Source organism: Syngnathoides biaculeatus, chromosome 2, assembly GCF_019802595.1.
Source record: "Syngnathoides biaculeatus isolate LvHL_M chromosome 2, ASM1980259v1, whole genome shotgun sequence".
NCBI classification, from domain to species: Eukaryota; Metazoa; Chordata; class Actinopteri; order Syngnathiformes; family Syngnathidae; genus Syngnathoides; species Syngnathoides biaculeatus.
The window spans coordinates 7,238,223-7,262,344 of record NC_084641.1 but is presented as its reverse complement, the minus strand read 5'-3'; the positions used below and the strand labels follow the sequence as shown (position 1 = coordinate 7,262,344).

Sequence of the window (24,122 nt, the reverse complement as noted above, 5' to 3'; positions counted from 1 at the left end):
GGTGAGTAAAATGGATTCATACATATGCTACAGCTGGAGCTGACTCAATGCGAAAGGCAGACTACACTCTGAACTAATTCTATTTAACAACCTCATTTGTATTTTTCTGTGTGAAGTTTGTATTGATTGGAGACTCTAAAATTTAGACTCCAAATTGTTTGAGATGTTCCCTATAAATTACTGGCAACCGGTTCATGATGTACCCCACCTCTCACCCATAGCCAGTTAGGGTAAACAGCTGAAAAGGATAAGGATTAGAAAACAAACAAATGCAAATGGTATTTCTAGTTTGTCCTACTGGCATTGCCTCTTTGATCTTATCACCAACTGTCTTGTGATTTCTTTAGCCCTCAGCAGCCGGAATCATCAGCGCCTCATCCAACAGCACCTTCAACAACCTGGTTGCCTCATGCGCTTCAGCAGTTGGTGAAAGAGTTGCCTCCACTTATGAGGCATTGTCCCTCAAAAAAATGATGAATCTCTATCTTCCCACTGGAGCATTGTCAACCAAGGCAAGCGGGCCAGTCAGGCTAACGGGGTCTGTTCGTGGAGCGGGTGACAACACCACAGAGCGTGTCAAAGAGGAAGACTCTGTGCGGGCCAAGAAGAGTTCCAGTACAGGGGATATCCATGAGGAGGAGGCGGAACGCATCCACCGCCGCCTCTCACTACCAGGACTCCTCTCACAGGGTAGATACGCTGTTCACCTCTTATCCTCCTATGCGCTGCTGTGTAAGTACGCCTCGTGCCCGTGCATGTTGGCGCCAAGTGCATGTTTTTGTCACACTTCATTGTGTTGTTGTCATGTTTCACTCACTCACCAGCTCGCAGAGAGTAACATTTATTTCCCGATACAAAAACTGTGATTCAGACTTTTATTTATTTATTCACCTTTTAGTACTGTTGGTTTTTGTTCGGTATGGTAATAATTGTATTGCATTTCCATTGTTAAGGGTCCCAAAATATGCAAACTGTCGCCCATTTCAGTACGTCTTTAATTAGGTGGCAGTAGTAAAGGAAATGTTTCCCTGGGCCTTCAGGTTTTTGTACAGATCTTACAAATTTTGCCTGGGTAATCAAACATATGCGCACAACTGTGTGTTTTCTCATTGACAAAAATAAAAGTAGGGCTGTGACTTTGAAAATAATTGCAAGTAAAAATAAAGTACATGGTCAAATAAAATGCTCAACTTCAGAATAATTAGTTGAAAAAACTAACAAAGTACAGAATACTTCAAATTTTAATCACAAGGGTTGAAGCAAAATCTTACATCGTCAAAATCATTACATTATGCGTGGGTTTTCCATAATTTTTAGGTCAACTTTGTGGGTGCCTCTTATAAGTGTGTCTGTGCATTGTACATGACAAATTACAGTACTCACCAAATGTTGTACAGTGTAGGGGTGGTGGATGGGTTAAAAAAAGGTCAAATCCTAATAAAGGTCTGGGATTTTTACTCTTCACCATGAGGCCAACTGGGGCATTCACCCACAAAAGTGGTTAAAAAAATAAAAGTTGGTGCGTGGCAGCTGGCAACCATATTGTAATTTGTATTACCACTACTTGCAAGCCTGTAGTAAAACAATATCAGGAGTCACGTCATGGCTTATTATTTCAATTAAGGGAATCACAAGGCCTTGTTTTAACATTGTTAAACCTTTGGTCAAAGTTTGCACAGGGAGATTCAGATTCACTAACAGGCAAGATGTTTTCAGGAGAGTGACTAACTTTATTTGCAGATTGCCCTCATCAAACAGTGTCCAGTGATCAAGCACTGACAACTAAGTATAAATGTCCTGAAGCTTTTTTTTTCTTTTTCTTTTTTTTTTTAAATCTCTCTTCCTAGGACCTCTCACCCCAATTTTGTGTGATATCACCTTGAATTAGTAAATGTCGGTAAAAATCTATGGCACGGAGTGTGTAATTTCTACTCCCCCCTCCTCCCACTCTTGCAGTGTCTCCACGGCTGTTACGTAAGTCTAGGTATTCAAAGATAGAGGCCGCATCGCTGACGTCATCAGGAATGGCAGCCCCGGCGGATAAAGCGGTGCTCCCCTCCCTGCAAACAGAGGTGTGGAGCTGGGGCCATAGTGAACATGGGCAGTTAGGCCATGGGGACAACTTGAATAGGTAGGGAATGCCATTGGTGAGCACATTCATGTGATCAAGGCTCTCCATAACACTTGAAAATCTGTTTGTAGATTCCATCCAGTCTGCATCAAAAGTCTCAGTGGAAAGGAGGTGGTACGAGTGGCAGCCGGTGCTCATCATTCCCTCGCTCTTACTGCCCAGTCGCAGGTCAGTGAACAGCTGCACTCACAAAACTAGGACATTGGACATTTCACAATGTGGTAAATAATTGTCCTTTCCATCACGTTGGTAGAGGTTAATCTTGAATTCATCGTTCTATAAGACTTCCTTCCAAAACCTTTGTGGCCCACTCTTATACTTCTTTACAAAATCCAATCTGGCCTTCTGATTTGTTTGATCTGATCTGTGGTTTGCTTCTTGCTGTGTGGCCTGTATATTTCTTCTCTCAAAGTCTTCTTTGAATCGTGGATTGTCACAGCTCAGACGTAAAGGCAAATTTAGAGTCTCCAATAAATGAGGGGAAAGTGGAGTGCCCAGGGAAAATCCACAGAGGCACGGCAAGAACATGCAAATCCCACAGAGGCTGTGCCAGGGTTTGAACCCCGGACCTCAGAATCATAAGGCAGATGCGCTAACCACTCAGCCACCATCAGATCACCACTCGAAATAAATTGTCTGCTCCGAGTCGCTAAAGACCCATTCAACTCACGTTACATCTTCTTTTTGACTGACTCGTTCAAGCTTGATGAAGAAGGCTAAAATCAAAATTCTCACCGTTGAGCCTAGTTTCTAAATCACTCTGCATTGGTCAAATGGCTATAGGGTCTATTTACTGGTGGTGCCATTGAGGAAGGCCTAAGCTTTTCCCACTGGGAAAAAAAACTGTGACGGTGTGCTCGCTTATCTATTAGTCACTCTCTGTCTTACAGTTATTTTCATGGGGAACTAATAGCCAGGGTCAACTGGGCCACATGGAGTTCCCGACCACAGTCCCTCGCCTCGCCAAGGTAAAGGAAACTACTTCTTTTTTATGTTATATACAGCGCCTTCTGAGTGTTACCACACACTACTCCTCCCACAACAGCTTTCAGAAGGAATCCGGGTCTGGGATGTAAGCGGTGGAGAGCGTCACACTCTTCTGCTTGCTGATGGGGACTGCATCCAGCCTATCATTTATTACAGTGGTGAACAGGTCAAGGAGGACACTGAGGAGAGTGGCAAAAAGAAAGAAGAGGAGGAACTGTATGACAGCTACACCCAGCAGCCAGTGCTGCTTCCCTTCTGCATGAATGTAAGAACAAAGGGTTCTTTTAAAATCAGAATTGCTTTAAACCAACCTACTGTATGTCAGCCCTCCTGGTATCACTACAGTATATGTTGTTGAGTTCAGCTAGTCCCTGATTTCCTCAGTGTTTTATATTATAGGTCCTATGGCGGTTAATATTGTTTGTTTGAGTTTTTGTGCTTATGGATGTCTTTTTTTTTTAATTCATGCACTCATTTGGTATGTTGTCAAATCCAGAAAAAAACAACTGCAATTTTCTTTCCATTTTGCTCTGCCTAAGTTAGGGCATGTGAATTTAGCAGAGGTCCGTCAAAACCACGTTATCTCATTGTTATGCACAAAGAAATACAGTACTCTTCAGATTTTCTGTTTCTTCTGACAAAGATGAAAATGTTGCTCGATTTTCAGCATCAAAAATGATAACGTTCATAGATTTTAGACATGAGAGATACTGTCACTGTCTGTTCAAGTTGCATATGAAGTTTTAAGTAATTCTGATTATGCGCGTACGTTCACTTGAACTGGGAAAATGTGATGGCATGAGCGGATGTCACCATTGAAACATCGGAAATTGTCCTAAAACATCAGATTTCAACTAGTAGGACTCGCATACGGGCATTTTTCTACCAAAGAGTCAAGGTTTCGTTTGCAAATTTCCAAATGATTTATATTGGTCTCTTGGCACGAAAATGGATTTCCAGCATAAAAATTAATCTTAATCAAGGTCTTACATACTAGGAGTCATTTGTGTATTACTCCTCTATTCAGTGATGTTTTTTGAAAGTGTTACAAACATACCTACACTCATGGCCTGAGCTTGGGGTTGTAACGCTTTTGTTTCCCAGTTGGGATTTGTGAGCAGCGTATTTGCTGGTGGCCGACAGTGTGTGGCACTCTCAGACAAGAACGTGATGGGCTTCATCGCCAGCTTCCATGAGTTGGCATCAGCTGAGAGGAAGTTCTACAGCAAACTATGTAGCATCAAGACACAGGTCTTAAGCCCTTTGCTGGATCTTGGTAAGAGTGATACAATGAAGAAAACTTTCCCTTCATTTCATGGTTAAATGATTTGGCTGCATGTAATTGATTCTAGAATCTCTGAGTGCCAATCTTGGCCCCATGATCCTTAGGCTTCTGGAGACGCTTGCCAGTCAGTTTGGACAATTGTGTCATCTGACCGGCCAGCATGCTGTCAGTGTCACTGCCAACCTTCGGCGCAGCCGCAGTATTAAAAGTCTTTTTGTCCTCAACCACACCAGAATCTTCCTCGACACCTACGATGAGTATGTGTTAACAATCATTAATGTCTTGTTCAGGACTGTGGTTGATATGAAATATATTATTAATAACAACAATGGTGGTTTTTATGCTCATATCTTTCAAGATACTGCAGCACTTTGGATGACTTCCAAGTGATGGGAGGCTTCTTGGCCTTAACTAAACCCTCACTGTGAGTATATCTTCACAAGGAAATGAAAGTTAATAAATATGTTCAAGTTTGATTCATGCTCCCAATATAGTAGACTGTGTCCCAAGATACTTACTTCATTATGTAGTCTAATGAGTCCGCAGTCACAGCTCCCATTGCAGATGGCTCCCATTGAGCAAACACCGAAGATAATGAACCGATATACAGTATACAATAAGACAAAATATTAAATAAATGCAGGTTAAATGATTAAAAACACAACAGACTTAAAACAATATAAATTGCATTGTCGGACGTAAGCATAGTAGAGCAGCATGAAGATTACGTTTCATAAATGTTAAAGAATGGGAACAAAATAAAAGATAAGTAAATTAAACATTAGTTAAAAGCTAAGAGTTAAAAGGGTGGACTTTTAGCCTGTTCTTAAAAGTGATCTCTGCAGCTCGGGACCTTTAAAAGGCCATACAATGCTTATTATAAATGATTGATAAAAATTCTGTAACAAAAACTGCAGTGTTTGGATTGTCTGAATAGTGTCATGGGTAAAAATAAGGTACACCTTCAACGACTGGCCTATTTTGAAACTTTTTTTCATATATGAGGCGCATCGCATTATAAGACATATAGAATAGACGCTACAGTAGAGGCTGGGGTTACGGTATGCGTCCATTAGATGGGCTGCGCCAAAGGCTCAATATTGATCCATATATAAGGCGCACTGTCAGTTTTTCAGAAAATGAAAAGCTCTTAGGTGCGCCTTATACTGCGGAAAATACGGTACTCTAATTCTTTGACAAGAAAGAAAGAATGCCATTGGGAACGGATTTGGTACATTTCTGTTAATGAGTTCTCTTTTTCTGTTAAGAGATTTGTTTGGAAAGAGCCTTGAGCTGCTCCAGAGGTTCGCAGAGTGCACTGAAGTGAACTTGACTGTGGCAGAACTCCTGGTAATGCTATTCTACCTCCCAGCACTTCACATCCAAGAGTATGGACGACTTCTGCTTAAGCTGGCCACATGCTTTGAAGTGGTAGGTCAACGGTTGGGAAACTGGTGGCCTCTAAACAGTTTGATTTTGAAAGAGGAACAATACTTGCCTGTTTGTCTGGATGTCACGCTCGTTCTCTCAGTCCTCCAATGACTACCAGCGATTGCAGGAGAGCTGCTCCAAGTTTGAAGCTTTGGATCTGCTACTTAAGAAAAGAAGGAAGGAAGCTGAATACACTTTTCTCTTCTGGAAAGGCTTCCCTGGAAAGATGACGGTAAACAGGCATTGAAAATAATAATTATTGAGGTTTAGGTTTTTTACAAAAAAAAAAAAAATGAAAATGCAGTATGTTGTTGTACAGAGACTACAGCAACCCTGCCTGGTGATTGGGTAGCCACTGGGAATCAAACCTCCATTATTGGGTTTTTGTAAGACATTTTTTCAAGGGTTTTTTTTTTGCAATTTTTGCATGTATAAAATGTTTGGTCATGTTATTTTTGAGTAATTTAGCAAAACACAATGGCTAGCCTGCTAACTAATGTCAGCTCTAATAGTGGTATCCATTTCACCATCAAAAGAGTACATCTGTTGTGAGAAAGCCCTCAAGAGACTTCTTATTTTAGATTACAGGGAAATAGACAATCAACCATAACCACTACACATATTAAGTCAAACGGCATTCATCACCAAGAGCCACTAGTTGGTAGGTTTGACTCATTTTTAAGGTATGGCATTATGCCAGCCATTAGACTCTCTATCGTGACCAATGGTAATGGATTTCATTGCTACCTCAGTGATCATGCAAACTCTGGCAGAATTTCCAGCCCCCGTAAATCTAATACGCAGCTGGTTAGGCCATCATCAACTCTGACTAAAAGCAAGCATTTTTGTTAACTGGGAATGAGTCTAACAAAAAAGAAGCAAATGCTAAAAGGCCCCAGTCAAATTGCATTGTCACCCCCCCCCAAAAAAAAAAAAAAACAGTGACCACGACTTATCCATAGCACCAGAGATAGGTTTCAAATAATCAAATTGGGTATTTGATTTGTTAAACAATTACGTCTTCTGGAATAGTACAGGATGTTTTTTTTTTTTTTTCAACCGAGTTGTGGGCATACTTTGTTGACCAACTGCATACCATACTGGTAGAATTGAGTCCATTCTGAATGAGGAAGTGGTAATTCAGCCATTCGGCTACTGTATAAAATACAGGCGCTTGATGCGGTAGGACCCCATGCATAAAAGTATAAAACCAAAGGGCTTGACATCACAAGGGTAGCTTTAAGCCCCGCCTGCAAAATCAGGGAACTTCTGAAGGTGAAAAAGAGTTCTTAAAGCCATAGCTCAGCAATTCATTGCTATATTATTCTTTCTCATGTTTTCAGCCCTTATCTTCAAACATTTCATGTATTTAAAAACAAAACATGGACATATGTTTTAGGGCTCTTTAAGGAGATATGACTCAATGGGACTTCAATGGAAATTTCTTTTAGCCCATCAAAAGGATTTTTGTGTGTATATGTGTTCCCGATTTAAGCAGTCTTTAAATAGTGTCGTATTTAAATGTGTAATTATTTTTTGTTGTGTACCACATTTTACAGTAAAAGTACAGTAGAGAACAGTGCAGTAAAAGTTTAACAGTATGTGCCCATCTCTTTTTGGGCATGAATTAGAAATTTTGCAATAATAAATATGTTTGCATAATAAAATCACATTTATACACGTGTACTAAAAAGTATGCATTCAAGCATTTAAAATTAGTTTTTATTTTAATCATTTTGGGTAAACCTTTCATCAAACTTTGAAATGCAAAACATTTTCATTTAATCATTACTTGTTTTTTTATTTTACTCTATTTCAAGTTGCAGTGTTAATGTTTAAAGTGTTCATAATATTACAGTGGCTTTCAATAGTATTAAATATACCTTTGGGGGAAAAAAAACATTTAATAATTACAATTCTAGCTTTTAATGTTGGTCCTTACTGTGGTACTTGGAGCGCCAAGTACGGTATATGTTCAGATAGCAATTGTAAAAGCTGGAAAGACACACATTCACACCATGGGCCATTTGAAGTCTTCAATGGACCTAACACCTATTTTGGGTATGGGTTTGTGTTTTTTTTTTTTTTAAATCATTGTTAGGACTCGCTACGAAAGCCTCACCGGCGGCTCATCTGCGAGAGTAGCAACAAAGCTCTGACGCTGCAGAATGCTGGAAGGTTCTCCGTCAACTGGTTCATCCTTTTTAATGATGCTCTTGTCCATGCACAGGTCAGCTCCGCACATGCATACACATCCATCCAGATACACTCTTTCTTATAATGTAACCCAGTGTGTTTTCAAGCATTTGTGTGTGCTTGCCCGCATGCTCTCAGGGCATGGCGCCTTGTAAAAACCTCGTAAGTATGAAGCTTTGAGTCATGATTTTGTGCGTTTGTTTGTGTGGGAGGAAGAAGGATATTAATGTTTCGTCCTTGTCTGACAATTGGTCTGTGCTGAAAAGAATTACGATTGGAAAAAAGAGTGACGATTTTTCTCTGAGACTCATTTCAATGAATTTTCATGTAATTCTCAACTTGGAAGAAAACTAATGTCAAATGTGAACAAAAGCCTTGTTTTTATGTGTTACTACACAGTACAGTATTTGTGTAATGCCACAGTTTGGCAAAACTAAATTGAGCCACCCTGCACTTGATGCCACCAATTTCAAGCTTTTTTTTGCTTGCTGGGTCTGGATTATAGTTGTACCTCTCTGGCAAAGCAATGGCACAAGTTTTCACGTAGAAAAAGACTCCCAAAGGCACTGTTGGAAATTGCGATTTGTGCACATCCCCTTCTTCCCTACCCACTGGCGTCATTTCCTTGCTTTCATACCTTGTCAGTTTGAGACACACAGTCCTGATCACCATTATTGTCACCCATGAAGTTGAAGTACTAAATCTGGAATGTCTCTTGAATAAAATGAATCAAGCAAAACACAATTTTTCTGTAGAGAACTTTGAGTCCATGAAACGTTATTTTATGGACAGAAACAAAAATAGAGCTTTTGTTTTTGGTTTTTTTTTTTTTTTTTTTTTTTTTTAGCTCCAGACACCAACAATATCTTAACCTGGGGAACAATGAAGCCCTTAACGAAAAAAACACCATGCCAAGAGTCAAGCATAACGCCGTGGGGCTGCTTTGCCACTGGTACTGAGGCCTTGACTGTTTCACAGTTACCATGAAGTCAGAAAATTATTGAGACATTTTGCATCAAAATGTCTTATCATACGTCAGAAAACTTTGTTTAATGCAAAGATCTGGGTCCTCCAGCGAGACAAAAACCAAAACCATGTGACCAAAACAACACAGGAATGGTTGAAAATGACTTTTAAAATGTCCAGCAATGAGATCTGATCTTTGTCCTGTTGAAAATCAAAAATCAGACATTGAGGAAAAGAACCCTGCAATTGTTCAAGAGTTTGAACAAATTGAAAAGGAAAAGTGGGATAAAAGACTACATGAGAAGTGCAAAAACTTTATCAATGGAGAGAAGAAAAGTTCGGAGGGTTTCATCGCTGCCAAGGCGTAAGCAACCAAATATTAAAGGGTGTTGTCAATATTGCTACACATGCTTTGTTATTGTTTTAAATTACAATATTTAAGTTTTTTAAAAAAGTTGTCTTTGTTAAACTACTTTGGACCTCCATTTTAAAGATCCCGATATGTTTTATACAACATTTCCATTTATTTCTGACATGAAGATATTATACCGGGTTTCAAAAAATGAAAGGCTGCCGGTAATGGTCAGCAGGACTGTAAGGGTTCTGGTAACACCAGAACAGTAGTCACCTGAACCTGTATGAAGAGCATGATGAAGAACATGTATGTGTGGTATGACTCAATGGTTTTGTCTAACCATCATCCCTTGCTCCCCCCCAGTTTTCCACTCATCATGTCTTCCCATTGGCTACACTTTGGGTGGAGCCTATTCCAGAGGACAACACTGGCCTGTGGGTGAATTATTTTGACATGTAAATTTTGGATCAAAGATGCTTTTTTTTCCCTGGAATGATACATTGCTTTGTTCCCGGAGGAGTTACGGGCTGAAACTGATTACTCCGGAAGAGATGTTTACCCTGCTAGCAAGCTCTGCCATGGAGAAGGTAGATTCAATGAAAGTCAAATACTGTTGCTGTTGTGACTAATTGATGCAAATGAGTTGGTAAAAGTCCCCATTTCTCATCGTCCTTTGGCAGGCTAAGTGGATCCGCTGCATGAACCAAGCAGTGGCTCAGGCCCTGAGCTTAGGTGAAGGACAAAAGTTTGAACCTCCCATATGTCGGAGCGCCACCTACACCTTTTACAAAGATGGACGGCTGAAAGAAGCAATTTATGAGGGTCGCTGGCTGGCCGGAAAGCCACACGGCAGGTTGGACATGGACTTATTTTTATGTTTAATTTTATTGATGCTTTTCAAAATTGGTGATTGGCATTGTTACTCCTCAGAGGTGTGATGAAGTGGCCTGATGGGAGGGTTTACACAGGGTCATTTAAGAATGGACAGGAGGATGGGTGAGTTTTCCCCATGAACATAAGCATGGCTTATATGTGATATGCTGTCCTCAGCATATATTTTTTGTTTAGTTTTGGTGAATTTGTGGCTCCAAATAAGACCCTGAACAAGAACGATCACTATCAAGGTTTCTGGAAGGATGGAAAAATGCATGGTGTGGGAACATACAGGTGGGCATGTTCTGCTTTAGCTTTAAATGTAAGACCTCTAAAAAAAAATGTTTTTTCCATTTGTATCTCAATACCTATATACTGATTTTCCTCGTGTAACATTATGGAAAAGTCAGCAAAGAAGAGAACAGTCTGGCTCATCCCTGGGTGCAATTTCCAGATTATACGATAGTATAGACATCATGGGAATCTCCAGCCATCACACCGCTCAGGAAGGAGACAGGGTCTGTATCCCAGAGATGAACGTGTTTTGGTCTGAAATGTGCAAATAAACCCCAGAGCAAAACTCAAGACCTTGTGAAAATGCTAAATGAAGCTGGTAAGAAGGTGTTATTATCCACAGCGAAGCGAGTCCTGCACCTACATGAGTGGAAAGGCCACTCACTGAGAATGAAGCCATTACTTCTAAAGAAACCTAAAAAAATCCAGATTACAGTTTGCAAACGCACCAAGACAAAGATCCCAACTTCTGAAGACATGTCTTATGAAACTCAGGTGGAGCTTTTTGGCTTGAATGACCAACAGTACATCTGGAGGTAAAGGGGGAAGCTAGGAGACCTGAGAACACCACACCAATTGTAAAGCATGATGATGGGAGAATTGTGTTCTGAGGCTGTTTTGCTACAGCAGGAACTGGAGCTCTTCATAAAATAGATGCTATCATGAAGAACGAACATCACATGGAGATATCACAGCCACATCAGCCAGGAAGCTAAAACTTGGGTGCACTTGGTTCTTCCAGATGGACAATGACTGCCAAAAGGGTTCAAATGTGCCTTGAGGATAACAAAGTCAATGTCTTGGAGTGGCCATGACAAAGGCCTGCTGTGAATCCCATCGAAAATATGTGGGCAGATCTGAGATGGCGTTTGCGAACGAGCGGAGGTGACAAACCTTACTCAGTTACACCAGTTCTGTCAGGAGGAATGGGCCAGGATTCAGAAGCTTGTGGAAGGTTACCCAAGACGTTTGACCCAAGTCATGCAGTTCAAAGGACATGCTCCTCGATACTAAGGAAATGTATGTAAACATTTGCACTTGAAGAAAATATAAAATTCTCTAAGAAATTCTCTCCCATTATTCCTTGCCTTGCAGTGTCTGAGTTTTGACTAATTATTATCCTAAATTTGAATCCTTCATTTAATGAGGTACAGAAAACACATTGAGATTTAAAACGCCTTTTCAATAAGTTACCTGGCCAAGACAGCAGGACAAGATCAAGATGGTTACTACAAATACAAAAGACACGGATAAAATATGATCACACATACAGCAGTAAAAACCAAGAGTGGAACTACATGATTGCACAGTGTAATCACAAAATCCAATTGAAACTTTTTCTGTCTTACAATTCTTGAATCCACCAGAGATGGCTAAAACCACAATTTCATTTGTAAATTTGTCATTTGAATTAATTTCAAAGTATTTTTTTTTAATTAAAGTTAGTTATGCCATGGAGCTAAATAAATTTACAAGTCAATGTCCTACTGTATAGTATGCATATTGACTACAGCTTTCGTGATGCTCAGATATGCAAGTGCTGAAGTCTACGATGGATCCTTCCAGGATGGCCTGCGACATGGCCACGGGATGCTACGCAGTGGCAAGCTCAACACTTCCACCCCCAGCGTCTTCATCGGCCAGTGGGTAAACGACAAGAAGACAGGCTACGGTGTCTTTGACGACATCACCAAGTATGTTTCACTGTACTTAGGAGGGTCTTGGAGTTTCCTGTTAAGATTCATAGTAAGAGCTTTATTTGTGTGTGTGTTTTCTCTCTATCAGAGGGGAGAAGTACATTGGCATGTGGCAAGACAACATGCGACATGGCACTGGGGTTGTGGTCACGCAATTCGGCCTTTACTACGAAGGATCCTTCAAAGACGATAAGATGATGGTATGAGAAAGATGAGAGGAGGATGAGAAAAAGTGTTTACCAATGAAATTGTCGTTGATGTCACATGTCCACTCAAACCAGTATAGTCCAATAAAAAATACCACACACTTTAAACGTACATTTTGGGGGGAACGATGTGTGTCACGTGGGTTGCCTGTGGTGGCACGGGGCCCTTGGAGTGAAAAAGGAGTAATCAGAAAGTACTGTCCTCTTGTGAGGTTGAAATCAGAAGCTTTGGGTTTTTTAAAATAGTTGTAATAGTTGAAATCCTTTGCACTGCCATTTCCTTGTTTTTGTTTTGGCGTTCAGTGTTCCAATTGCTACTTATACTTTGCAGTCATTGTTTTACCTCAACTAGAGTTTGACAGTTTGAATATTATTTTTAAAACCATCCATCCATTTCTTTGCCGCTTACCCTCACTAGGGTCGCGGGGAGAGATCGAGCCTATCCCAGCTGTCAACAGGCAGGAGGCGGGATACCCTGAGCTGTTTGCCAGCCAATCACAAGGCACATTGAAACAAACAGCCACACTCACAATCACACCTATGGGCAATTTAGAGTGTTCAATTAATGTTGCATGTTTTTGGGATGTGGGAGGAAACCGGAGTGCCTGGAGAAAACCCACACAGGCACGGGGAGAACATGCCAACTCCACACAGGTGGGGCCGGGATCGAACCCGGGTCTTCAGAACTGTGAGGCCAACGCTTTAACAGATGATCCACCATGCCGCCTTTTTAAAATCAGAATGTAACATTTACTATAAAAAATAAAAAGGTATTTTTTTTTTGTCCTTTGTCTGTAATGAAATTAGACTTTTTGTTTTAGGTATATTAGGATAACAAAAATTGTTTGCGTTTGCTAAATGCTATAATAATGAAAGTTTTTTTTTGACAACTTTTCTTAACTTCGTCCAGTCAGAAGTTGACACATATTTCACTAGTATAAAGCGCATTGCGTTGCCTTGTGTATGAAATGCACCATACAAATAAATTTGCTTTGATTTGTTTTAGTATTTGGAACTATTGCCTTTAAACAATATGACGTATGACAAACGTGATCCTTCCACAAGGTTCTCACAATAGTTGGCTCATTTCTCCTGACTGAACTGGTGTAACTGTGCCAAGTTTGTTGGCCATCTTTCTTGCACATACCTTTTCAGATGTGCCCATAATTTTTTATGGCTTTGCAATGTCCTCGCCAAAGCATTAACTTTATCCTTAGGCTACTTTCTGTTCAGTTTGGCAGAATGATTTGGGTTATTGTCCATTTATAAGTCCCAGTTGTTAATTTAACTTAATGGATGAAGTCTTGAGATGTTATTTTCTGGATTGCAATATAACGTTCTTTCTTAATGTTGGGCACTCGGATGACAAAACCAAGGTATTTTTGAAAAAATATTGACACGTTTATACTAAGTCCATGTCAGGGAATAAATCCATGGAGGTCTAAATAGCCAAAATACAGGATCCTTAATGTGTTGATAACTATTTGCTTTTGCAAACTGTAATCTGTCTTCTTTCTGGTGGAAGTAGCCTTTCAGCACATTTTATGCAATTAAAAAAAATGTTAAGTGGTGAGAAAAAAACGTGCGATTCAAAATAAGGTGAAAAATTTTGTCTTTCAGGGCAATGGGATTCTTCTGTCCGAGGATGATACAACATATGAAGGAGAGTTCTCTGATGACTGGACCCTTAACGGCAAGGTGACCAATAAGCATCTGTCCATCCAATTTCAATAGTACTTGTCCTCTCAAGGGTTCTGAGTGAGCTGGAGCCAATCCCAGCTAACTTTAGCCAAGAAGAGAAAGCCACATCTTCGGTGCACATCATGTTTAATCTGTGTTTTATGGGGTTCCTGATTACTGTAGCCAATTTGTTCCTCTCCGATTTGCGCTGTACTCACTCTCAGGTTATCTCACCTTTTCCCAACATAATTTAATTTGGTGTCTTTACTTTTCAATATTTTGCCATTTCTCCAAATTTCTGTCACAGTATTCTTTTTTACTATTTACAAATTCACTTTTACTTTTATTTTTAATCTGTACAAGCGGTAGTTTTCATGCATCATTAAATTGCTGTTTCGTTAAAATGATCTGCTGTTTGACAAGGATCTAATCAATTTGATATGGTGCAGTTTAGCTTGGGTTGTTCCATGTTTACTGCCCTCTCTTGTGTTGTTTGAACCAAGTGTTTGTTACAAAAAATTTCTGATGCATACAGCATTATAATCTTTCACGGCATTCATTCCTGCTTTCAAGGATGTAATTTTCGACTTGTTTTTGATTGTTGCCATTTCAGACAAGACAATTCCGATCTCCCATCAAAATTATTTAGAATGTTCCTCACCTGACAGTTTTGACATTACCCACACTGTTCCTATAGCTCAGACCATACTCACACCACCTATGTTTTCTTTTTCAAGGACAATAGATCATTTGGTGTATGTTACTTGTCTTTTGTTCCCTTTCGTTTTACTTCATGTAATCCCAAAAACAATGACAATGTTCACAAATCTGACCTCAGGGAGTGCTGACGATGGGGAATGGCGACTACCTGGAGGGGTCCTTCAATGGTGAATGGGGTGCTGGTCCCAAAGTAACTGGCTCCTACTTTAAGCCTCACCTCTTTGAAACAGACAAGGAGAAGGCTCGTCCTGTGTAAGTTTTCCTTAAGTTACATGAACTTGCCAATTCTGTCACAGAAATAAAAACTTAATCGACTATTGCTATTGTCACTACGGCTGTTGTTTTGACCATTGTTTTCTAATCCCTCTCCGGGTCGCTGACTTGACTTTATTGCTGTTTGTGTGTTTTGAATATGTCAGGAAGCTAGGCCGTCTTTGTGTGAGCGCTGAGGATAAGTGGCAGGCAGTGTTTGACGAGTGTTGGAGCCGACTAGGCTGTGAGGCACCGGGCCAGGGAGACACCAGCAAGGCATGGGACAATATTGCAGTGGCCCTCACTACCAACCGACGACACATTCAAGACAGGTTTTGGTCACTTTCTGTTTTGATGTGGCTCAGATTCTTTAAATGTTCCCTGTCAGATTTTAATGCTCAAAATGTTTGTTTTTCTCTCAGTCCAGAACTGCTGTCTCGGAGTCACAGCAGAACTCTGGAGAGTTTAGAGGTGATCCCTCAGCATATAGGCCCCATTACTGTGGCGCGATATCATGCGATCCATCTTTATCTCATCAAGGTGAGGCCCCCTTGATACTTCAGTTATGTACAATTAAATACCCACGCGCTAATGTGCAGTTTAGAAATGGTTTATGCACATGTACAGTGGTTTTGAAATATATTTGTACATTCTTTATTTCTTTTTTTGCATGTTTTCCACACTTAAATGTTTTCCCATCATTATTTTCACTTCTGCTTGTGTTAATACACAGTAAATGTTGCAGGTGTTACTGAGTTGGTGTGGGGTTAGTATCACTTGAAATAATTGTGTTTGTAGTTTTCCTGAGTGCTTCTTCCGATCCATCATATTGAAATTGAAAAATAGCAAATTTGTGCTGGTTTTGTCCAGTCTCAACAGAAAATCCAGTCTGGGCCGTCCAAAGCCAAAACAAATCCAAAACCTTTTAAATTGAACCGGTCCTTAGTTTTGCTACACGACTGATATTTCCTGCACTGTACACTGATTTAATTATACTTTGATTTTTTCTTCCCCATGTTTTAAATGTTTCAGCTGTTTTTTTTCTTTCAAATGCTTTTAATCATGTAAAGCACATTGTTCCCTTGTGTATGAAATGCGCTCTATAAATAAATTTGCTTTGCTTACTGATAACACGAGGTTACAAAAACTTCTTTTTTTTTCTCCACTTGATTTGAGGACAATTTTGGTTTGCTGAATCTGAAAATGACATCTGTTTCCTTAGTTCAGGATGTTTTTTATGCCAAGTTATGTTTATTGATCAAATGTTACAAACCTTGCTCACTGTAAATGTGATAGTAAACATTGTTAAACTAAGTACCTGTTAAGTGAACATTATGACAACATTGTTCAAAATTCAAGGTGCAAACCTCCATTTTTGAACTTAGTAAATGTGCGTGTAATTATTCAAACTAGCATAAAAATATTTGTCATCTTCTCAGGCATGTGACACCCCGCTGCACCCACTAGGCCGTCTTATGGAAGCCTTGGTGGCCGTCTACAGGATGACATATGTTGGCGTCGGAGCCAACCGCCGGCTCCTGCCGCAGGCTGTCAGCGAGTTGAAATCTTATCTTAACCGCATCTTTCAGATTGTAAGGTACTGTAGTACCCTAAAGTTAACTTGATTCTGTTTTATTTATTCAGGAGTATTTCGCAACATTTATCTCAAGGCATCATATGATGATCGGGGTGTATTCCAGCAAGCAGATTATTTGAAAAATTAGAGGAAGTTGACCCTGATATGAGGGAAGCCTAATAAATTATTTTAAAGAGCTGGGGATGAGGAGTTCTGGCTCAGTCACCATGGTAACAGACACCGTGAATAACTGTGCTCATTTCTGAAGCAAACCTGGCTTGTCTGTTGTCTGTTGGCTTGTCTCCCTTTGGAAAATTGTCATCGCACTGGTCTATAATGGGAACTGCAAATGAGTAAGAGCGCTCTGTTTAATGTGGGGCGTTGACACACTCTTAACTGCTCTAAATGAAGATGGCTGCATCTTGCACAACTGTGACTCTTGTAAGGCATAGGTCCTATTAATTGAATGTTACTGTTCTTCGTTCTTGTTAGTTCTTCTCAGTACTCAACATGAATATCATACCGGGGTGGCACTGACTGCTGGAGACAAATTCCTTGTGTGTTGCTGCATATTTGGCCATTAAAGCTGATTCTGATTCTGACAACATCTGCAAATGTTGGAACTCAGTGCGTACACAAGGTGTACCACGTTGTAAAGCACATGTCTAAAATGCTGCCTTGTCCATATAGAGGAGAATATAAGACCTCTACGATCATGAAAATGTGGTAAATTTAAAAAAAAAACAAAAAAAAACCACAAAAATCTGTGAATATGCGGGGCCACGAACGTTGAACCTGGAATGGGCAAGGGCACACTGTAGTCCCATGATAACAGTAGCGATAACAATAATGGTCCACTCTTAACTACGCTTGATACAATCTGGATTTTTGGACCTGATCACCGATCAGGGAATTTAAAAAAACAATGACAGATTACTTATCCAATCCCAAGATGGATCAATGAATCTATTTTAAACTACTATATATACATGTGTACTTAATTGCTCAAAAAAAATATTTATAATAAAAAATGTATCTTTGTTCATGTACTAGTATTTATGCCACTGAGGTTTAGTGACAGACAAAATAAAATAATGGATCTACGTTTTGTGACATTTTTGTTTCCTGGTGTGCTGTGAGAATTTTCAACTGTAAAGTATTTGGCTTGGCTCAAAAAAGGTTAGAATTTGCTGATCTGGTCAATGTTATGTTTTCAACATTTGCACAGAAACTACCTACCTAACTAGTTACCTACCACTAACTTACTAGGCTACGAAACTTTCTGTTGCCTAGTTGTGAGCTGTATCGTATTTAACTATGTTAACATACCTCAAGGAAGCTGTACACAAAGTTCTCCCTTTCTTGTCCTAACCACAGGTGAACCCCAACGTGATCCCCCCCCCATTTTTTTTTTTTATAAAACAGTTGCACCGTTCCACTTGTGTTGTCGTCGGCACGGTAATTAGTCACATTTGAGTTGACAAGATAAAGCCCAATGATGGTGAAGTACGGGATGCGGTGGTATCGTAATAAAAGATTTTATTGCAGTAGTCTCACTGTGCAATTGCGAAAGAGCAAATTTGTCAATTATTTTCAGTTCAGTTTTTAATAACTTTATTGGCTGTCAATTATTTACATTTCTACCTTATAAGAAAAAAAAAGTTGGTTTTATTTTCAAAAATACTGGCCATGGTGGCAACCTGGACTAAGTGACTTTTGTGGACATTGATCGGATCGACGTATTATGAGAATAAACCGATCAACATAAAAGACTCATGATCGGCCAATACCAATCAAATCACCATACAGGCTACTTCTCACGCTACTCTCTCAGCCTTTCCAATGCTAGAACAGGAGTAGAATTGTTTTTTAAATGTTATTTTGTCTGGTTTCATTTTCTTTCTTGGTTTGCATGTGAACTCTGTGCAGGTTTCTGTTCCCAGACTTGCCAGAAGATGGCGGTATAATTAGAGAGCCAGCCAACGTTCAGGAGTCAGGCATGAAATTTGATTGCTCGCCTGAAGATGAGCCGTCAAAACAGAACATAACCCAGAATTTGGAGCAGTCCTTCCTCAGCCATGTGGTGAGCAGCCTGGCTCTGCTGCTTCCTGTCCTGTTGCCTCGCCTCTACCCACCACTCTTCACGCTCTACGCTCTCGATAAGGAGCGAGAGGATGACGTCTACTGGGAGTGTGTCCTCCGCCTCAACAAGCAACCCGACCTAGCCCTGCTCGCTTTTCTGGGTGTCCAGCAGTATGTCTCACAATGTCCCTGTATCACTGCAGGAGTTATTTGTGCTTTTAAATCATTTTTTCCATTTTCCTTCAGGAAGTTTTGGCCTGTTTCAGTCTCCATGCCAGCACCAGCGGAAAACCTGCAGGTAGTTTGGTTGTTTGTGTTTGGTTCTTTGAAAACATTTCATAACTTCTGTTTGTCTAATCAAGGTTCTGTCCACCACCAAGGATACTTGCTTTGCGTCTGCAGTAGAAACTCTCCAGCAAATTAGGTTTGTCTTATCACTCCCTGCTTCATCTGTACCTTAACTTACGAATTTATTTTGTTCTGTTACCAAACTTGTGACTCAATTTTATCATAAACCAATTAATTTTCCCCATTAAAATGAATGGAAAGGCACTAATACATTCCATCACCTCCAAAAAAAACATTTTTTTTTTAGCTGTTTACATTAATATGTAAATGTTAATGTAAATTCCCTTAACGTCGCATTTTTTGCTGCCTGATTAATGCACAACCCTTCATTGTACTGTGCTTGGATGCGTGCGTATGCGGGTGCATGCTTGTGCGCTGTGACTGCTGTGCACACCTCGGCCTCATAGGGGCAGCGTGGTGCAGAGATGCACACAACACACCTAAGTACAGTGGAACCTCGATAAACTGGATATCGAATAGAACGGACAGTCAAAACTGAACAGTGTATCCAAAAATAGTGTCCATTTGTCACTTGAAATACCGTCGACAGTCTGTTAGTTCCAGAATTGGACACTGTGGTGCAATGAAGGCACAGAACGGGACTGACATACAGTGGTGCCTCTACTTACAAAATGAATCCATTCTGGAAGTCGTTTCGTAACCTGAATTTTTTTGTTAGTCGAAGCCCATTTTACATGTAAATAGCATAATCCATGCCCATTCCTCCATGCAGATCTCATCTAAAACGGTGATGTTTTGGTGCTGTCGCTGGGCAAGGCAGAATTTCAACTACCTCCAAAGATTTTAAGTTTGGAGTGTGACCATTTGAGGTTGTGGACAGGTGTCTTTTCTAGTTTTTATAGTTTAAACAGGTGCCATTAATACAGGGAACAAGTGCAGGACAGACGAGCCTCTCAGAAAAGAAGATACAGGTCTGTGAAAGCCACAAATCTTGCTTGTTTATTATAGGTGAGCAAATATTTATTTTCCACCGTAGTTATCTCATTAATTCTTTAAAAAATTTAATTTTAAAACTTAACTTGAAAAAAATTGTCTCTCATTGGTAAGGTATACCGACATTGAAAATTACAGGCCTCTAATCTTTTTAAGTGGGATCTGCTTAAACAATTGGTGGCTGACTAAATACTTTTTTGCCCCACTGCATACAATATGACTAATTCCAAGAGACGTGCCTCCCGTGCCAACTTTCCATCCATGTTCAACGTATGCCCCACATGACGTGGTGGCCATGTGATGATGGTTCTCTTGTCAGTGGACCTTTCCGATCACTCGTACAAAAGTAGCCAATCAGATGGCCTAACTGTCTTAACCCCTGACTTGACCTGCCCCTCTTGTCATCATGTCCCACAAGCAATGCTGGTTATCGATCGCGTGCGCTTGGAAAAGTTAATGTTACGGACAAAATGGTCCTCGGATGCGCTTGAGCTAAATATTGCCAGTCGGAAAGGTCCATTATGCATAGAGTGAGAGCGGCATGGGTCTGAGGAATACAGAAGTAAGACTCTGGAGTCTGGAACGTGGTTATTTTTGGCAAAACGGTCTTTTTGTCAAGCCATTCACTTTTGGCAAGAGATTTCGATCTAGGCAGCACAGTATGCAATTAAACACCAGTTAAGTACAGAAATCACACGATCAGTCTGGCTTTTTATTAAGCAAAATAGCACTGTATTGTAAAATGTAAATATAAAAATGGGAAAGAGAATGTAAATAAATAGACTTGTTTTAATTCATGGAATTGGGCTAAAAGTCGTAGTATTTGTGTTTTTGCGTGTGGCTTTAAAGGGTGTGGCCTCTTGACTCCAGCTCAGTTTGGCCATTTACCACACATCTAGTTCATTGAACTTTTTTCCCATCCTCCTTGCAAAGTTTTCATTTTATATTAATGTATTACAGTTTGTCTTGTTCCATAAACGGCTGAGAGTGTATCTGACCTTTTTTACTTGACTTCAGTTGCAAGGTAGCTGCACCCCGCTCATAATTCAGATCAAAGCAAAGTGAAGGGTTATAACTTGAAAAGCGTTAGTTGGGACTGTCATTAGTCAAGGTACCACTGCTCGTTTTGCAACATTTAACCATACAGGGCCGTCCTCGGTTTCCAGCAGTGGCAACAGAAGACATTTTGAGGTTGCAAACGGTGCCTAGTGAACTAGTGTCCCACTGGTGTAAGATTTTTTTTGTGAAATGGCACAAAAACATGTTTCCTTTGTCCTTTGTTTTCAGCACAACTTTTACCCCATCTGACAAGCTACATGTGATCCAGCTGACTTTTGAGGAGATCACAAAGGAAGTGCAGTCACTTCTGAAGCATGTCTTCCTTTGGTCCATGGATGACCTATTTCCTGTTTTCCTCTATGTGGTGCTGCGTGCTCGGTTAGCTCCAACGTTATTCTATTCATCATATAGACCTATAAAGTTTTGTGAACTGTAAGACAGACTGACATCTAAATATTTCCAATTTCCTAAAACACAAGAATCAGGAACCTTGGGTCAGAGGTCAACCTGATCGAAGACCTCATGGATCCTTGCGTCCAGCACGGTGAGCACGGAATCATGTTCACCACTCTGAAGGTAACCATAACCACCACAATGCAGTGCCACCTTGACTTAAGAGTTTAATTCATTCCCCGACCAGGCTCTTAATTTATTCGTATCTCAAATCATCTTTCCACATTTAAATGAATAGAAAGTCTATTCCAACCCCACTCGAAAAAAATCCACAAAAACATTTCTAAATCAGGAAATATATATGTATATTAGGACCTATGGTTAGTAAGACGTTAGGCATAATACTTGCGCAAAACAAACTGAAAATACAAACCTAAACCAATAGTTAATACTTTCACAATTGTGGTAACCGATATTGATTTTTTTTTTTTTTTTTTTTTTGCCGGCGCCCTCTGAAGGTGTAATATCTCTCACAGGACATAGCATTAAAATCTTGAAAAACTCAAATCAGGCCCCTCATAAGACAAGGTACCACTGTAGACTAATTGACACTGAAAATCTTTCCAACCCACTGAGATGTTTCCTGTCCCCATGCAGGCTTGTTACTACCAGATCCAGCATGAGAGGATCACTTAATGCAGGAGCTTCTTTCTTTTTGACTGATCCGTGTGTTGTGGCTCCTCCTCCGCCATCAGCCCCTGACAGGAGCTCAGCTGAGGTCACTAAGCATTCCATTTGCTTTTGATGTTGATAGGAGACCACTTTCCATCCTTTGTGACTGTGAGCAGATGTGATAGTGTTACCAGTACAAATCCACCACTTAAAACTGTCCATATGTGAATCCATGACATCTCTTCAGAGTTTTCTGTATGGGATGTGGAGGTGGGGAGCATTGTTAATGGATGACAATTGAGTTTGCAACTCTATAGTAATATCATTTTTTTTTTTTTTATAATGTCAGAAGATTTCATTAAATTTTATTCCTATGGACACTCTGTGGAGATATGCAGCCTGTACAATGGTTCAAGCTGTATTTTTCCCGAGCAGCAAATATTGGTGATTGTTGTGACACAATGTCACCCACGAATGAATTCAAAGGAAGCGGAAAAGTATAGAAAGAACAATCAAGGGGGGCATGCAGGATCTGTTAATTTTTTGGCATGTAGCTCTATTACTAGAGGAGCTTTGAAGGAAGACACCATTTTTTTTTCTTGTCTTTGCATGTGGGTTGAATACAATGGGAAGAAAACAATGGTTGAATTGACAGACTGCAGTGTTTAGGTCCACATTGTCAGTTTCAAAAAGAGCTACGGAAAGTATACTGAAGAGACCTGAAGAGAATATGGAAAGTTGGTCTTCTGAGGAAAAAAAAAAAAAAAAAAAACTGGTGCATGCAAAACCATACTGAAATGTTCTCTTTTTGAATGCAATCACTGCATAGATTTTTTTTTTTTTTTATGTCATGGGTCCTTTCCTTTGTGTCTCGGATTTGCCCTGAAAGGGTTTGGGAGGGATTTTTTTTTCTCCTCTGATTATTTTACAGTTGAAGTCATTTAGTCGACTGCTGAGACCTGTATTTCAATGACACTAAAAACAGATGCAGTATTTCCTGTTCATATTTTTCTCGACTGTTAAGTTGCATGTTGTGGATGTGAATTCCTACACCCCTGTTTGAATGTATTTATTTTTTTGATGTAAAAAAATGAAACCATGTTAAGTCATCTTCAAAGCTTTTCCCACCATTAATAATTCCTAAACAATTGAAGTTATTTTTGTGTGCGCACTCTATTATTACTTTTATGCATCTGTGTTCAGAATCAACTAACCACATTCGAACGCAACGGAAATCCGAGTCAGCATACACCTTCCACCATTTAAAGTGCCTTTTATTAACCCTAGATAAAGTTCAGAAGTTCTAGTAGTCATTTCCTAGCATTTTCTTTGCTTTGGAGCAGAAACCTGAAGGTTCTGTGGTGACACTAATGGTATTTTGAACTTCATAATTCCCTTCACCTCCTTGAAGAAAAATTGGCTCAATACGTGATGCGGCCGCCACCGTGCTTCTCTGTACGTATGGTGATGAGCAGTGTTGTGTTTGTGCCAGTATACCTTTTGGAACTATGGCCCAAACGTTTAACCTTGGTTTCTGTCTAACTTGGTTGTATTGATTATAGGTCACAATGCTGAAAATGAAATTTGTTTGTCCTTTTTTATATCACAAAAAAAAAAAGTTTAACCAGGGGTGTCTCGACATTTTGTCCATTTAATGTGTAGTGATAGAACAGTGATGTGAAGGACATTTTACCAGTGTTCTGGTTAATATGAATCTTGTTTATGAAGCACTATTTAATTTTGTCATGAAAATTAATAAGATGTGACAATGTTTTTTGTTGAGCCGTGTTTGTTATTCCATAATTTCCAACACTTGCCCAATTAAACATCTCCTCCATTGTTAAAAGGTTTGTTCTTTTAATTTTTAAAGTGTTTAAAAAAAATGCTAGTGTCATGAACAAATTGGGCAAAAACAAAACAATTTGAGCAATGATTAAATCTGTGACACCTAAATCGTCTGCATAG

At 39.8% G+C, this 24,122-nt stretch overlaps 1 protein-coding gene across 4 annotated transcripts in view; it reads left to right on the top strand.

Annotated features, from left to right (window-relative positions):
* als2b (alsin Rho guanine nucleotide exchange factor ALS2 b) overlaps nucleotides 1-23,988 on the top strand; it is a 30,486-nt gene extending 6,498 nt beyond the window's left edge. For 2 of the 4 annotated variants that reach the window (XM_061829686.1, XM_061829675.1), the window contains exons 5-33: nucleotides 348-690; nucleotides 1,957-2,131; nucleotides 2,203-2,299; nucleotides 3,022-3,099; nucleotides 3,177-3,383; nucleotides 4,223-4,394; nucleotides 4,471-4,660; nucleotides 4,762-4,827; nucleotides 5,672-5,834; nucleotides 5,935-6,066; nucleotides 7,936-8,064; nucleotides 9,715-9,785; nucleotides 9,869-9,938; nucleotides 10,032-10,204; nucleotides 10,282-10,347; nucleotides 10,420-10,518; nucleotides 12,048-12,212; nucleotides 12,304-12,415; nucleotides 14,042-14,119; nucleotides 14,940-15,073; nucleotides 15,241-15,405; nucleotides 15,496-15,613; nucleotides 16,513-16,670; nucleotides 18,579-18,902; nucleotides 18,978-19,029; nucleotides 19,094-19,155; nucleotides 21,321-21,470; nucleotides 21,572-21,668; nucleotides 22,143-23,988. In XM_061829686.1, the coding sequence (XP_061685670.1) occupies nucleotides 348-690; nucleotides 1,957-2,131; nucleotides 2,203-2,299; nucleotides 3,022-3,099; nucleotides 3,177-3,383; nucleotides 4,223-4,394; nucleotides 4,471-4,660; nucleotides 4,762-4,827; nucleotides 5,672-5,834; nucleotides 5,935-6,066; nucleotides 7,936-8,064; nucleotides 9,715-9,785; nucleotides 9,869-9,938; nucleotides 10,032-10,204; nucleotides 10,282-10,347; nucleotides 10,420-10,518; nucleotides 12,048-12,212; nucleotides 12,304-12,415; nucleotides 14,042-14,119; nucleotides 14,940-15,073; nucleotides 15,241-15,405; nucleotides 15,496-15,613; nucleotides 16,513-16,670; nucleotides 18,579-18,902; nucleotides 18,978-19,029; nucleotides 19,094-19,155; nucleotides 21,321-21,470; nucleotides 21,572-21,668; nucleotides 22,143-22,181 (3,885 nt within the window). In that variant the 3' untranslated portion in view covers nucleotides 22,182-23,988. The remainder of the gene's footprint in view (nucleotides 1-347; nucleotides 691-1,956; nucleotides 2,132-2,202; nucleotides 2,300-3,021; nucleotides 3,100-3,176; nucleotides 3,384-4,222; nucleotides 4,395-4,470; nucleotides 4,661-4,761; nucleotides 4,828-5,671; nucleotides 5,835-5,934; nucleotides 6,067-7,935; nucleotides 8,065-9,714; nucleotides 9,786-9,868; nucleotides 9,939-10,031; nucleotides 10,205-10,281; nucleotides 10,348-10,419; nucleotides 10,519-12,047; nucleotides 12,213-12,303; nucleotides 12,416-14,041; nucleotides 14,120-14,939; nucleotides 15,074-15,240; nucleotides 15,406-15,495; nucleotides 15,614-16,512; nucleotides 16,671-18,578; nucleotides 18,903-18,977; nucleotides 19,030-19,093; nucleotides 19,156-21,320; nucleotides 21,471-21,571; nucleotides 21,669-22,142) is intronic. The other 2 variants (XM_061829705.1, XM_061829695.1) reach the window with 2 other exon arrangements.
* The last annotated feature ends 134 nt before the right edge of the window (nucleotides 23,989-24,122 follow it).